Source organism: Lycorma delicatula, chromosome 1, assembly GCF_047948215.1.
Source record: "Lycorma delicatula isolate Av1 chromosome 1, ASM4794821v1, whole genome shotgun sequence".
Taxonomy (NCBI): domain Eukaryota; kingdom Metazoa; phylum Arthropoda; class Insecta; order Hemiptera; family Fulgoridae; genus Lycorma; species Lycorma delicatula.
This window is the reverse complement of record NC_134455.1, coordinates 164,082,506-164,099,510: the sequence shown is the minus strand read 5'-3', so window position 1 is coordinate 164,099,510 and position 17,005 is coordinate 164,082,506. Positions and strand designations below refer to the sequence as shown.

Below are 17,005 nucleotides of genomic sequence, written 5' to 3'. Positions count from 1 at the left end.
ACTATTTATAACTTAAAAGAAGGTCTAGGTTTAAAAGTTTTTTTCAAAAAAAGGAACAAAATAAACTTTATATTATATTTCTAAATTTAAAATCTATACAAATAAAAATGTAAATGTTCGTTTGTTCAAAATCTTAAATCTCCGAAAGTTCTTCACCGATTGCTTTGGAATTTTGACACAACGTTGCATTCGAATACTTGCGTGTTTTCATATACCTACTATTTATATACCTAAGATTTCACACTTGTGACAAATAAAAATATGCTTTTTTTAAAATCAGCGCTATCTGTTGGACGTAAAATCAACACACGCTATACTAACGATTTTACGATTCCATTTCAATGTTTCCGATATGTGTGTCCGCTATAACTACTGGACCGCTATAACTACTAAAAACTACTGGACCGATTTACGCGCGGGGAAAAGGGAGAAAGGTAAAAATCGGAAAAGGGAACTAGGGAAAAATCGAGAAAGGTAAAAGGGAAGAAGGGGTGGAATGGAAAAAAGAAAAAAGGGGAAAGGAAAAACGGGAAAAATAAACGGAAAGGGGAAAGGAGAAAAATGAAAAAATGAAAAGGGGGAAGGGGGAAAGAGGAAAGGGAAAGAGAAATTGGGGAAGGATAGGAAAATGGTGAAAAGAGAAAGGGAATATGGTAAAAATGAAAACGGGAAAAAGGAAGATGGGGAAAAAGGAAAAAGGAAAAGGGAGAAAAGGAAACGGGGTAAAGGGAAAAGGGAGAAAGAGTAAAAGGGAAAGGTTAATTTTGTGAAGTTCCGTAATGTTCATTTTGTTAATGTTTTACCAAACTTTCAATCGTGTTCATTTTAATATATATATATATATATATATATATATATACTCAAATCTAGCAATAGCGAAGCATTTCAGGGTCTGCTAGTCTTAATAATAATAATATTACTTGTTTTATTATTCGAATTAAATATTACTAATGTATCACTATAATCTAGCTTTAAACATATATAAAATAAATATCATCACATTATGACAGATTGTAAAATAATCTAAGATAACTATTTTGTATTATATAAGGTAAGAGAAGTAATTATAAATAATTGTTGAATATAATGGCAAATAATTGTTGCTGTAGCCTAGATTTCTCAATTTTTTCTCTGGTGATTAATGAGCCCTCATGTATCTTTTCATTCATGAATTATACATATGATTGTATGTGCCGGTGCCCTCATGAAATGAACTTTCACACTACATTCTAGTCCTTATTACATCTAGTTGGACAAGTAACTTTTAGTGATATTCATTAGTAATAAAACGTTTATTGATAAACTGTTACTAGAATTAGAAATTATTTTTATTGGTTTCTAGATATTCAGAAATTTACCATTTGTTGATAAATAAATAATTTTATTCTATGAAGTGTGGAAATTAAAATCACAAAAAATGAATTACTTGATATTAATTAACATTTTGTTAAAACGTTTTTTTATTAAATTACTGTTTTTAAAATTACTTTAATTAATAACTTTTCACGATACGATAAAAATTGTTAGCAGAGTTTAAAATTAATACATTTTAAATAAATTATAGATAATAAAATTTAATAATGATACACAAAATATCGTTTTCATATGGATTACAAATTTTTTTACGTATATTAATAATTTACCTGTAATAATAACATCGTCCATGAAATGCTTATCGCCACCAAACACCTTAATCTTTTCATTTTGACACGGGTGGCAGCACAGCCAAACCTGATAACAAAAATGGTTTAAATTTTTTTATTACATTTGCTGCATACATAAAATATATTAAGAATATAAAATTTAAAAAAAAATCAATTCAGTTTTTATTTTTTCACTGTACATCCTGTGTCATTAACAATTAAAATACGAAAAGCGATGCCTAATTATGGTTCCTTATCATGAAAGTCTACAAAGATTTTCTTTGGAACTTTAGCGACACAAACATAAAATCTGTAAAAAAAGTTAAAATACTTTTGTTTTTCTCTTAAAAAGCATTATAAAATAGATTAATATTTTAATTTAATATTAAAATACGACTTTTTATTTAAAAAATTCTAAAAAAATATCTATTTATTATTTTTAATCTAATGTTGCTTACAAAACTGGAAAGGGGAAAAAATAGTATCAAATAAAATGTTGTTTCCTTTATATGGTAACGAAAACTATTATAATTATCTTTAAAATATTCATTGCTTTAATATAATTCTAATTAATGTATGATTGGAATAATTTTTATTGTAGAGCCAAATTTAAAAAATTGTTTAATTGAATGGAGTAGTTTTTCAATAAAAATAAGCTTAAACCCGCGTAAAAATAAAAAGTAATAGTCGAAAATTGAAATACTTCGTAAGAAAATATTAATTTACTCTTTTAACTGCTGAAATATTTGTAGAGTATTATCGTATAATAGCCTATTCATGAAGTCTATTTTCAAGAAACAATAAAATATTTAAAATTATTCACAACAAAAATAAATAATTTACTTTAGAAACGATTTATGTTAAACAGAGATATATTTACATAAATTTCCATTTTTTTTTATTTACCTATGGTTACAGTAAAATTTATCCATATAAATAAATAAGTGGGTCAGACTAAAACAGTAGATATACTGCATAATGACAGTTATTGTTTAAAGCTATGAATTGAAAAATACAATAACGGTCAAAACAAAAGCGAAAGGGAATCCCCAAAAAGTGGGACAGGACATGAGTTGAGTACGCCACATCAATCACGATAGTGTATTTTTTAATTTTTTCTTCTTATCTTTTAAAAACCGCAGTCGGTCTCGGAAATGCGGTTATAAAAAAATAATGCTGAAGTAACAAAGTACAGAAAGCAATATAGCACCATTCCATGTAACTGTGTTATTCAGTACTGATTTCATTGTACTAAACTGTATTTTAAAATATCATAACAACTGTCTTATTGAATGAAAGAAAAATATGAAACTAATACTTAATACGTGATATTAAAATAACTAAATTATTTTATTCCGTTTAATACAATCTTATTTAAGAAAATTTTTTTTATTTAGTGAGATTTCGTGCTTGGGTTATTTTTTCGAGATTTGTTTTGCATAGATAGATAAAACCGACTACTCTCAGTTAATGAGGATTGCGCTTTAATACTAGTGTTTGTTTATTGTTTAATACCAAATCAATAAAAAAATTGGATGGATCTATTTTAATTAAAGAAATTAAAAATAATTTATTTTGATTGCTGAATGTTTTTTATTTATTAAATTTTTTTTTCTAAGGAAAACAAGGTTGTCATTGTTACATGACATTTAAAAAAAACAGAGACCGTATTTTTAATCTGCTATGTTCCATTCAAATCTGTAAAGCCATCTGTTTCTAGCACCGTAAAATAATTGTTACTTTCTTTTCATGTTTAGCCTCCGGTAACTACCGTTTAGATAATTCTTCAGAGGATGAATGAGGATGGTATGTATGAGTGTAAATGAAGTGTAGTCTTGTACATTCTCAGTTCGACCGTTCCTGAGATGTGTGGTTAATTGAAACCCAACCACCAAAGAACACCGGTATCCACGATCTAGTATTCAAATCCGTGTAAAAATAACTGACTTTACTAGGACTTGAACGCTTGAACTCTCGACTTCCAAATCAGCTGATTTGGGGAAGACGCGTTCACTACAAGACCAATCCGGTGGGTTAAAATAATTGTTACTAAATTTAATGAATCTCATAACTGTTGCCATATTCAATTTTAGAAATTATTTTAACTTCTAAATATAAAAGCAAATGCTTTTATTTTTGATTTCAACAAATGGATACTCATTAATACTGAGATATAAAATACAAATAAAATGCTGAAATATTCTATAATAAAATAAAATTTATCATAAAGTAAGAGGTTTCAATCCCGCTTTAGTATTGGCGGAGTGATAACATCTCTATTTTTATCCGGAAGTTTCTTGGTTTGAATCCTGGTCACAGATATTTTTAATATGCAAAGCATTCATTTCATCTAAATGAACTATGTTGATTGTATAAGGTATTAACTTGCCGACATTACGATTAAAAAAAAAAAAATTCAAATCGAAATTATTTTGATGAATATACATTTAATGAATTATATACATTTAAATTTAAAACTGTTGTAATAACTTCGTTAACAATCATCCGAGATTTTTAGTAAGTTAATTTATGACTTACGGCGGCTAATAGTAAAAATATGAAAGAAAAATATGAAATTTAATTACATTGTACGTTTTTTTCACCAATATTGCTATTATTGTAGTACATGTTTTTGAATGCATACGTGTTGACTGCATATGTGTGTGTAAACTCGTCCATTATATCTAGGTCAGTGCGAACAGCGGAAGTCGCGTTACTATCAGCCTGTTATCACAGAACATGGTTTAAGAAGCAGCCTATCGTTTGTTGGCTGACCTCAAAATAGTCGGGCATATTTCCAGGTTGCTGGCCAAGAGGCTGGTCCTACACGTTCCTCTTTGGGGAGGTGTGGCAGGAAAACACCATATTACATATTCGGTTGTTGACCGACTGCAGTTGAAACTTTTCTTATTTTTCTGAAGTTTTCGAAGTTAGAGGGATGAATAAGGAAAAATTTAGTGATTAAATTTTTTTTTATTAAAAATTTAATAATTTCGAATTTTATTTAATCTGAAGATCTACATTTTATCATTTACATTATATGTCTACACACATAATACTGACATAGAAAATGGTAATATTTTTTCAAGCAATTATTTTCATTGAAAGTCTTTTAAAATGCCAGTCTTTCATTTCATTGTATAAATTAAAGTTCCACTACAAGTTGGTACAATTGTATTAATGCCAACGGTGCCAAATGCTTAGTAAATTTCATTTCATTATTTATAGGCTGTTTTTATAACCTCTGCTTTATTCTCTTCAACGTGATCGCTGGGTTTTTATGAAAGAATACAAATAACGTTTAATCAAATTTAACATTTCCTAAGAATTTTCAGTTTAAGGTACGAATTATTTGCACTTTTTCATTGTTGGATCCAAGTATTCTGTTGAATTCATCTACTAAAATATTGCAAAAAAAAATTATAGTAGTAGATAAAACATTACAAAATTTGCTAACTTTATGTATTGGCATTGGGGAGTGCAGATTTTTACATATTAACAGTTACTAGTGGTTTTTAATGACGATTAAACTTTTACAGAGATAGATTTTTCAGCGTATGAAAAATGATAAGCCAATTATACACCGATAAAAAATGTTAAATAGATGAAGTTTTTATTTAATTTTTGCCAGTTCTAATAGAATTTTACGTACTCAAACATGAGTTATCACATGAACAAGAAAGAGTATATTATTATTTAAAAGAATTGTACTTTCGGTAACATATTATAAATGCAATCATGTTAATGTTCTCTCCCTAAGATACAAAATATTTGTGATTAGTTAATCAATTCCATTTATAGGTCATTTGAATGAAGTGGTAAATTTGTTACATTATATTTCCACCATCATTTACACGTACATTAATATACTACATAACTGTGACAGTGATACTGCATTTGGTAATTGTGTTACGGTTCATTTTTTGTTTTGGTTTCGTTTTGAGGATTACACTGCTTCAATTATTTTTAAATTTATATTTGGTATCGTCTTATTTCATTGAAAATCTGTGAAGACTGCGTTTAACTGATGGTTTCGCAGTCACCTCTAAAATGAAGAAAACATCATTAATGTCATTAATGTGGGCTTTCTCAATACCAGTTGTCCACGTTCAACTGTCAGATGAACACTAACAAAAGATTTGAAAGAAACCAAATTACATCTGGATATTTGTTTGCTGTATACATATACAAACCAAAAAAAAAAAAACAAAACAAAACAGCTAGTTGTAGAAGGACAAAATATTTCAGATAATTCCATTATACAAGATGATTCCCACTCATTCCTACTAGACCTGGTAATTGAATGTTACTCAGTAAAAACATGCTTCTTCTATGGCAATGGTTCTTATTTCACAGCTAAAGCGTTTCAACAGATATTGAACGACGCTGAAATCAGCTTATTTAAAAATACTGAATGGCTTGGAATTTATCTGAACTTAGTTCTTTCCACACTTATTTCTCTAGACAAAATGTTTTTAGTTAATCCTTTTGAATGCATTTGGAATTCTGATGAACTGCTGAAAAAGAGAGGATTATTAAAGAAAGAAAAATGTGCCTTTATCTATTTCAAATCCTATACCCACATCTACAGTAGATGCTGAAATATGAGTGTGTGAAATTCGATATTAATTTTTCGAAAGCCTGTTGAGTGGTCTTATCAGATTCAACTAGTAGCAGAGCAAATGTTGGCAAGAAAAGTTTTAAGTACTTTTAATTAGTAAATGTAAGCCGTTTATCAATTCAATAGTGTTTGTCTGACCCCTGGCAAATAGTTATAAAACCTCGTAGGAGGTTTATTTAGGCTTTTCTGGTGAATCTTAAGACTTTTAACAAAAATATTTTTAATGATTACTGAATTAGTCACGTTCATTATTTTTAGTTCACATTTTAATTCCTCAAAGTTAGTTATTTCAGAGAAAGAATGAGCTTTAAGTACTTGATCTTTAATACTTAAAAGAAATTTAAAATTTATGGATCTAAAAAGTGTTTCCTATTATGTTTGATAAAGATGATTTGAACTGTTTCTAATGTCGCTAAACAAACAAGTATTAAAACAGCAATTTGTTCAACTTATTTTAGCACTATATTTTTAAATAATAAATTCGCTTCTGGTTCAGAAAATTTACTTAGTTTGGTTACGTTTAAGTCTGGTTCATACGAAAGGATGAGATTCACGAATATCTGGAGCTCGTAACGGTTCGTGAGATTGTGAGGTTGAACAGTTTTATACCACAAGGTCTAGAAAATCATATCAACCATCTTGCGATCAATCTGCTTGATAACAGCAGCGAGTCCGAAAGTTGAAACATCTCCATGTCTTGACCAGGGACTATTGAATGATAGTTTGCAGTTATCTCCAACACTAGTAATGTTATTTTTATTTACCTTATTATTTTTATTTATAGTTACAAGTTGTATTGTTCTTGTCAATCTCTGTATTGTTATGTGTCTGCGACTCGTTATTCTAAAATGGCACGTTGTGTCAGTGTGGCAATGCATTTATTTACCAAACTCATAATTTCTAATTTTAAAAAATCTTTTTTTATGAAATCTCTAAAAATACATAATAATTTTTAGATATAACTGTTTAAATTGATTAAAGTTACCTATGGATTGAAATTTATTAATTTAGTATTTATATAATTATTAAAGAAAAATTCCTTGTTGGAATCTTTTAAAATCTCTTAGATAGTAATAAGTTATAAAAGTGAGTTATGATTGTATCAGGTTATTGTGATTGTAAGTTGTATTAGGTTATGATATTTTTTTCTTTTTAAGGGTTTATTTTTAAATTGGCACTTAAATAATTAAATTGTTTACCTTAAAAGGGATGAAATTTGAATTTCTGTTTCTCTTTCTTAGTTCCACAGATACAGGTCGATCCAAAGATGAACTATCAGTTTTATTAAATTTCTTCAAGACTAATGGTAGACCAAGCGGATATTGGATTCTTGTCTCGCCATTATATACTAAAAAAACTCATCCCAAGTGAGAAAGAACAATACGGCCTTATTTGGATTTTTTTGATAAAACCTATAGAAATAAAACGGCAAAATATATCGTCCGGTGCCATAATTAAAAGGTTTGTTGGAGAGCTAATATTAGGTATCTATCGTGAAAATTTTATAGACATTCCCAAGAATAACAAACACCCTATTAATGGTAACATGGGTAAGGTTTGCAAGAGAAAGTGAAGAGTGAAGTGGTTTCTCGTAGCTTTAATCATTGAGATGAATCGCTAAAATTTAGGTGATATTTAAACAGTAATATTTATTTACATAATGAAATCATCATATTGGTCATCATAGGATCTCATTGTATTCTATTAGTGTCAAAGAAAGTAGTTAAATATAATTTAAACATTTGTTATGATATGTAAGAATAAAAAATGTATAAGTTTATTATTTTTTAAATTAACTTTCTTCTATAATTAGCGTTTTAAATTTTACTATTTATTAACTCTTAGTATATCTTTTATTACTAACTTATTTATGTATAAATCAATAACCCAAATTATTACCCTATTTCAAACCTTACTTATAGAAAAAAAAACTACTGGTTTGTAAAGGTTTCAAATATTTCCGCTTTTGTGAAGAATATATATATATTTTACTTCTTACATAACCTTTTCTTAACTTTTTGTACATTTGCTTAGCTGTTTAATTCTCTGTCACCATGTCTTTTTGTACGGTTTTCTGTCATGATAAATAAATTTTCCATAAAGACTGTCTATTAAAAAATGAACTGATTTAAAATATGGTTGCGTAGACAATGTGGATCCACATTGGCATCAATCCGACAATACAAGATGTCAATCCATAATTTGGATCTAATATACAATTTTAGAAATAAGTAAATTATAAAAGAAAAAAAATAATTAGTTTATTGATGCTATGAGCTCAGTACTATTTACAATTAGAAGAGAGACGTGGGCATTTTAGCTAACTTTTAAAAATTTGTTAGAAAATGACCATGCGTATAAATTATTAATAGAAAAGAGCATATGTTGTAAATAAAGAAAGAAAAAATTAAATAATTTTTTTTGAACTTGATCTGATTCTAGAAATCATTAAAGAAAATTATGTTTTTTTACTGAATTCTTTAAAATACATTTTATTCAGAAAATGTTGATCAAAGTAAAAAGTGAAAAGAAGTTCATTATTTAACTGAAAAAATAGGCCTCCCCATTTACTATTATATATACTAATACACATATCTAGGCAGAAACGTCTGTCAAAGAAAACTTTAGTAAGGATTTTAGCTTGATTTAATTGAGAGTCAGTGATGAAATGTTAAAATTAATGCATAATCTAAACTATAAACTGGGATTAGAATTTATTTTAATCAGCTAGTAGAATCTCTATAAGCTTTGTTACCGTTAACTAATATTTTTATTTTTTTTATTTACATCAATTTTACTGGCAGCCGGTTCTGTTTAAGGGTTTTGTTAGAGGTCTAAAACCTACCTTATTTGCATGATTTGATTAAATTATAATATACGAGATTTTTCTTCAATTAAAAAACGGCATCCTATTTTAGTTCAGTAAATAAAACGAAGTTTAATTCCGTTTGGTTTAAATGAAACTCAAGTAATTAAAAAAATTATTTTTACTTTAATTTAAAAAAAATTCTTTCATTACATTCTTTGAGCTATTTTTTTTCGTAGTGTTGCATAATTAATTAATCCTTAATTCAGTACTACTTTTGTTTTAATGAGAAATAACTATTAGTCGCTTGAGCTGATTAAGATTAAATTGCAATAGAAAATAAATATATTAATCTTTAAATGGAGGAAGAAAACTTTTGAAAAGATTTAAAAAAGAAATGTAAATAATATGTATAGGTATTAAAAAATATAATTAGATATAAGATAAAAAGGGACTGAATTTGATAAATGAAACGAACAAATAACGAGATATGTATGTAAACAAAACAGAAAAAAACACAAAGAAGAAAGTGAAGGTGCTGCTTTTTTACGCTATGAATTATCCCGTTATTTAGAATGACTTCCCCTTCCAAACGGATGTTTTTATGTTTCTAACCGAGCAGACCGGAACAACTCCCCATCTTAACAAAACATATATCCGTTACAACCCTACGCATCAGACCGCATTTATTACGCTGACCTACTTTTATTATAGTTAGAAACATTTCTTTAAACTTATTATTATTATTAAAAACGAAATATCATTTTTATGTTAGCCTGCACTCATATCGTTACTTGATCATGTGAAGATAGTGCTACAAATAATTTCTAATGAAGCTTACTCAGATCAATTTAATTTAATTAATTTTATGAAAATAACAACGATGATTAAAAAAAAATAACACTGGAAAATATAGAGATTTATCTAACCAATCCGTGTTTAAAAAGATAAAATGTTTTTCCAATAATTAGTAAAATCATAAACTGATAAATGTTTTTTCCAAAAAAAAGATCATCTAAAAAATTTTAAATAATTTAACGATTTTCAACTTTACTTTTTAAGTAACAATTTAGTAACCTTACTTTTTATTATATACAAAGTTCCCCAGGATTTTCCTCATCTTAATGATCATCATCCAACTATTAATCATACCAGTGTTCTTTTAGGAAACTGTGTATTAATGTTGCTAAGAATGTTTTACGCTCAGTATAAAAAATTTGTATGCCTAATTTTTTATTAAATAAATGAAGTTTACATAAATAAATAATTATTGCAAATACAGAATTATTATACTTAATTTTTCTAACTGAAAAGAAATATTGTTGGGCAAAGGACAAAACTGACAAAGTGACTAGATTTTTAACATAACTGAACTGGTATTATTAGGTTAATTTAGCTGGAATTTTAGTTTTCTGTTTGTTCCATACGCAAAATACAAGCATGTAACCGCTGTTCCATCTCTCAATCTTATTTTAAGAAACTGACATAAAATGAAAACTAAATAAATCACTGAATACAGTTTATTATAAAAAGTAAAATTTACGGAATCATTAATTAAAATTTTAATTCCTAAATAACTTAAATTATAAAAAAAGTCAAATAAAATTATTTAAACTTGAATTTTTCTTGTTTGTACAGGAGTGCATGGTAAAACAAATAATGTTCGTAGGCAGGCAACTTGATATGTATACTGGTCAATTCGATAAATGGACAGATATTATCAAGAATATGAAATCCCCCAAACCAAGCATAATAAGAAAAATGAAGCGGTTCCCTTATTGGGATTGCCTTTTTTAACGAGATAAATATATTGTTGCACGTCATTATATCGAGTTCACTGAAATACGAGTACAGGGGATATTTCGTCCTGCTTGTGATATATTCTATCAGTTCATCACAGATACTGGCTAAACTAAGCTAGGTTTTTAAGTGTTGTTTATTTATTGAAACTGGTTGACACAACAAAAATACATGACAATAGCTGGGAATCGATCCAAACACCAATTAATAAAGAAAATATTATACTAACTGCTACACCAACTGCCTAGCCAGTTGTTATTTTATATAACTACAAGACTGGTTATTTTATTTTATCTTACCTTTTTTTGAATTTCTTAAAGAAGCCTATATATTTTTCTTCAAACAAAAACTATTTTACCTAACTTTTAATCATATTGTAATAAAAAAATTTATTATCTTTTCAACCATCTCGAGATTTCATATTTTATGATCTTAACTGATTAATTTTGGGTCTATCTAATCTAAATTACAATAAATGTTACTACTATAAGGGAATAATTACAAATTTATTAAGTGTTCTGCAGCTAGACGATGCTTACATGTTATTCTTAAATTCAAAACGAAAACTGTCCTTTTGTTGTAAAGCACAAATTGTTATTCATAACTTACAATCTTCATCATTTTTTATTTGGATAACGTTATCTAGTAAATTTTGAACTAGTTAATAAATGTATTTAGTTCTTTCTTTTTATATTCGGTAAATAAGTATTCTATTTTATTTTGTTAATATCTAAAAATATGATTTTAATATTTCCCTTAAGTGATGGCAAATAGAACTCGAAAAGTCAATAACGAAATATTCTCCAAGATTTTTTTTATCTCATAAAAAAAAATTTTTTTTTCGGTCGCACATAATTTTGAAGATGAAGAAGAACAATGATTAATTTATTTTTGGAGTATAGAAAATATTTTTATGAAAATTTTTTTCATTATAAAATGCTTTTTTTATAATAAATTAATATGGTATATAATATACAAAGGGATACATGATAGTTTACAAAAAAAAAAAAAAACTATATTTAAAATCAATCATATGAAACCAATTATGTTTGTTTAGTAATATGTTGTTGTTTTTTACAAAACTTTAAACAAGTCTATTTCAATAAGCCCTGTTTACTGCTGTCATGACAACGGTAAACATGTCATCACAGAATATTTTCTCATGAGAAGAAAGAGTGTCAATTTATTTTGCTTACTGTTATCACTTGGAAAATGTATAATTTTTAACTTAATGAAGCAAAATGTGAATGCAATTCTATTATTTTAGAGTAGTATGAAATTTATTTTAATCAAATTATATTATTTTAATGAATTTGAAATTTTATATAAAATATACATATGAAGTTAGGTAATAATACAAATTAAGAAGTGTGCAGGCTACTAAATCTTTTACCTTAAAATGAGAAATTGTATTTATTCAGTTGAATTAGAATTTAAAAATCTATAAGCTTTAGCTGTAGATCGAAGTTTTTAATATAGATTTATATGAACGCTACGGTGAATATCATTATCAACATACTAAAACATAAAAAAACACAATTTTCAACAAAAAAAACTTTAGACATCAATTAAAAAATGTATTAATACGAATACTTGCGCCAGAATTATATTATTATTATATACAGTATTTAATATCAGAACTATTAGGTTTTAGATAAATTATTAAGTAATTACTTGGTTTATTTTAGGGCATATCCTCTGAAGTATAATATAAAATAATATTGATATTTTACTATTAAAATAAAATGCAATTTTAATTCTCATTTAACTCATAACATCTTTTAAAAATTGTAATAAACTATTTTTATTTTTATAAACGGAAGCTTTCTTACTTTCAAATGTACATGGCCTTACAAAATATTCTAATTTACAACATTATCGATTTAAATATTATTTAAACAATATTAAACAAATATTTAAGTTAAAAAAATAAGTAACTGTAAATAATCTTCGTAAATTGACTGGAATACTAAGAATTACTAAGCATTTTTTTTTTATAAAGAAAACTTTGAAAGTTAACTATTAAAAAGAAAAATAATATTTCATTAAAAAAAATATCTATGAGTTAGTAATATTTTTTGTCTGATAACTTTTATAATTTATTTTAATGATATAATAATTTTTTAATAATAACAGAGTAATAGAGATGCATAAAGAAGGTACATTTATGCTGACAGCAGAGGTAATGCAGCGAGTTGATAATACTGAAGTAGAGGCAACGGGTATTTACTATTCTCTCTTTTAATTAAAACAGCTTAGAAATTATCTACGATAAAAAAAATTATTTAAGAAGGCAAAGAATGTACGATTGGAAGCAACATTCGATGAAACATCTTTAAGAATAAATTTAGATAGACGTAATAGTTACTTAATCGTAGTTTAATTACAGTTGATTATCTACTTAAAAATTCAACACAGTAACTTATTTAGTTGTGCGAAAAATACAATATTCCACTTTTCATAACTTCAATCTCGTAAGAAAGAATTAAAAGACACTAACATTTGAATTTTCAGAGTGATCGGTAAAGAAAAAATCGGATAAAAGAAAACGTACTTTGAATGTGATCTCGGATTTTTAAAAAAAATATCCTACTAATTTTGCTTTAATACAGATTAACAATTCACTTCAATGCAATGAGTTTTTATCAGTAATTAACAAATTTTTTTATAAAGTAATAATTTAACCAGCAACATCATTGTACTCACTTCTGTGGATTATAAATAAAATTGTTTGTTTAGAGAACTAATACAGGGTAATTATGAAATTGTTTTAAAAGATTTATTATGAACGTACTATAATAGCACAAACTATAATAGCACATTGTACTAATAATATCGTAATTATAATAGTACAAATTATAATAGCGAATTTATCATAGTATTATATAGCACAAATGGACCTTTATAATTTTATAATTAAAATTGTAAAATAAAAAAGTTAATAATTTTCATATTTTTCTGTCGCTTATTCTTTGATGTGCCAAAGATAATTTCTTGATTTCACAAAAGTTTCAGTCGGATAAGTACATTATTTAGATTTCAAACGGTAGCAAAAATAAAAATACAATAAATGTTTTTCAAAGGGATTCTATTTCAAAATTATAAATTCTTTCAAATCCAGTTTACTTTTTTAAAATAGTATTTTAATTTTGCTTAAAAATCAATTCATAACTCAGAAAATTAGACTACAGCCAATATCTGATAAAATATGCTACTGATTTTGGAAAGTTATGGGGATTTGTTAAATCAAAAACTTAATATTTTCTAAATAAACATTTTCATCTTAAATTATTTCATTAAATCTTTTTTTTTAGAAGTACACTCTAAAACACTATTAACTCTGTTAATTATGCTTTATAGATAAATAAATCTCTATTCTCACTTTTTTAAATCCATCTTAACAAAATCGATTAAAAACAGCTGAACGTTTATTCGAACAAAGAAAAATCGAAGTATTTAACGTAAGATAATTTATCGTCATAGTTTTCCTCGTTTTTCTACTTTAATAATTTTTTTACATTTATTGGTGGGAAAAATAATGATAGATACTTTTAGTTTAATAATATTTTTTTTTAATTTATTTACTTTTCGGTTATTTCTTAACATGATAAAATTAGATTTGCAACAATAAAATGAAACATTTCTTCATGTCTTTTATTTATAAATTTTTTCTTCTAAAAAATACAACTTTTTTGTTACCATCAACGATAAAGTTCATCCACTTGACAAGATTTCTCCAGCAATAAAAATAACGTAGATACTTTCAAATGTAGCACTAAATTATTGATAAATTCTTTAATTGCTTATCATAGACGTGCATATCATTGCAGCGTAAAAATTGAATGTATTTGTAAAACATAAAAACCATTCCATTTTTTTTTTAACGTTTAAATTCTCTAATATTTTAATCAGCTTTAACTAATTCATTCTAAAGTAATTCTATCATGATATGTGTGGCATATAAAAATTGTTTACCTATAAATTATTTTAATATAATGTTTTATTTTACGCTGGTCACATTTTATTGTAATTCGACCGTGATGGGAAAACAATAATGAGTTTTAAATAAGTATTTTTATTTTACTAATATGTACGTTGCAATCTATTCAGCTAATGAACAATAAGCAACCTCCCCATGGCCCAATGAAATGAAGATGATAGGTATGACGTGTAGCCTTTTACAGACACAGACCGATCATTCCTTAGATGTGTGGTTAATTAATCCCAAGTACCAAATCACACCGGTATTTACTATCTAGTATTCAAATCTGTATATAAGTAACTAACTTTTACTGGGATTTGAACCTCAGAACCTTCGACTTAGAAAATCAACTATTAAACTACTGATTTGCGTCGACGAGTTTACCAGCTCAGTGAGCTTCTTTTTTAATAAGTAAATGCAATAATTAGTGTGATTTATTTGTACTATTTAGAAAAAACGGTTGGTGTTTATAAAATGCTTAGAGAAAAGAGCATTTATCACTACTTCTAAAATATGATTAAATAAAACCTATTTTTTAATTTTTTATTTCACAGATAAAAATTATCAGCAAAAAGGGATTCTGGAAATATTTGTTATTATCTTACAATCATTTGTTTAATTATGAACATGAAAAATATTTTTTCAATAGAAAAAAATTTATTTTTAAATCCTATGAAATAATTTAAGGACTTTTCGATATCTTCTTTCAGGATTAAAAAGTATTGATAACTTGCAAAGTACTCGTGTACTAATTCGTTGGAAAATAAAGAGTTAAAACACAAACCCTCGGTAGAAAATTTTAAAGAATAATTTTCTATTTCATGGTAGTTCAGTTCATTTATAATCTGAATCGATTGTTTTGAAATTTCCTGTCAGTAAATAAGTTGTAAAAGAAGTTAACTCCGTTAAGTTGCACACAAAAGTTTTTATAAAAACAGTAAATAAAAGTATACCTTTCATGAAGAAAAATGGTAAAATTCTTTAGGATTTTAGTTTTTCTTTTGTCATTAACTAACCAAATCTACTATTTTTTCATGTTTGTGATTTCTTCTAGGTAATAAGAATGTTTAGATAGGTTAGAAATTTTAACGAGAATATCGGCGTAAATTACTTTTAAATTTTTTTCCATAAAATCGATTGAACTATACCGTAAAGAAAGAAAAGTCAAAATAAGTATAAAAACAACGACGATTACTTAAAAAAAAGAAGTTTTGTATAACTTTGACGATAATAATAGGAATAATTAACAGCAAATGAGTAATGACGGCTAAAAGTATATATTTTTCGAATAAATTAATTTGCTAATATTCTTTCCGAGTGTAAAATATATTAATGAAAAGTGTCGTAGACTATAATGTACTTAGTATTTTTGTTTTAGTAATGCAGTTATTTCTGTTACCGGGATAGTGATTATCGATGTCACACTGTTTGTTGCTGATATTGCGGCTGCGATAAAACAGTAGGATCACACACACGCACGCACATATGCACACACGAGTATGATGCGACCAGTTCAGTTCGCTTTGCTAGTCGGCCGTGTACTGGTCGCAAGCTTGCAGGTGCACCGTGTGCACAGTGACCCAGAGAGCGGCTAGCCTTGGCTTGCCCACACTACCTGGCCGACTTTCACCCTGTTGTCTCCCGTGGACGCCCCCACTTGTAGGACCGTTACCTGCGCCGCGGTGCTTTACGCGCACTTTCCCGCTCTCTCCTATCCTGTCATCATCCGTAACTTTACGTCTTTAAAAGAAATTCCCGTATGATCGATAGCTATTACACGTCAGAGTATATAACCAGATAAAACCACGTCCTCCATAAAAAAAATTGCTTCCACAATTACACTTTCTGTTCTCTTTACAAATGTTTAAGCAATACAGACGCGAAATAAATTAAAAAAAGAATACAAATTTTAATAAATGAAAAGTGTAGTTTTATACAGAAAGATAAAAAAATGTAAGAAAGTATAGCATGCAGATTAAACATATTATTTTGCTTTAATTGGGTCTCCTATAATGAAGTAATGTCATTCCACTTCTTCAATACCAGGGTAATAGCCCTTATTATTCTTACCCAAAATTATAAACTTAACCGAATAACTTGAAATAATAATTAACTCCTGACACATTGTATGTTTATTGTTATTATTTGTTTAA

The 17,005-nt window shown here is 26.9% G+C and overlaps 1 protein-coding gene across 1 annotated transcript in view; it reads right to left on the bottom strand.

The window, feature by feature from the left end:
• Nucleotides 1-16,380, bottom strand: part of dyl (transmembrane protein dusky-like) — an 80,487-nt gene extending 64,107 nt beyond the window's left edge. Inside the window, exons 1-2 of the mRNA XM_075354777.1 lie at nucleotides 16,252-16,380; nucleotides 1,644-1,731 (exon numbers count right to left, since the gene is read on the bottom strand). Coding sequence (XP_075210892.1) covers nucleotides 1,644-1,703 — 60 coding nt within the window. The 5' untranslated portion in view covers nucleotides 1,704-1,731; nucleotides 16,252-16,380. The remainder of the gene's footprint in view (nucleotides 1-1,643; nucleotides 1,732-16,251) is intronic.
• Nucleotides 16,381-17,005: the final 625 nt, after the last annotated feature.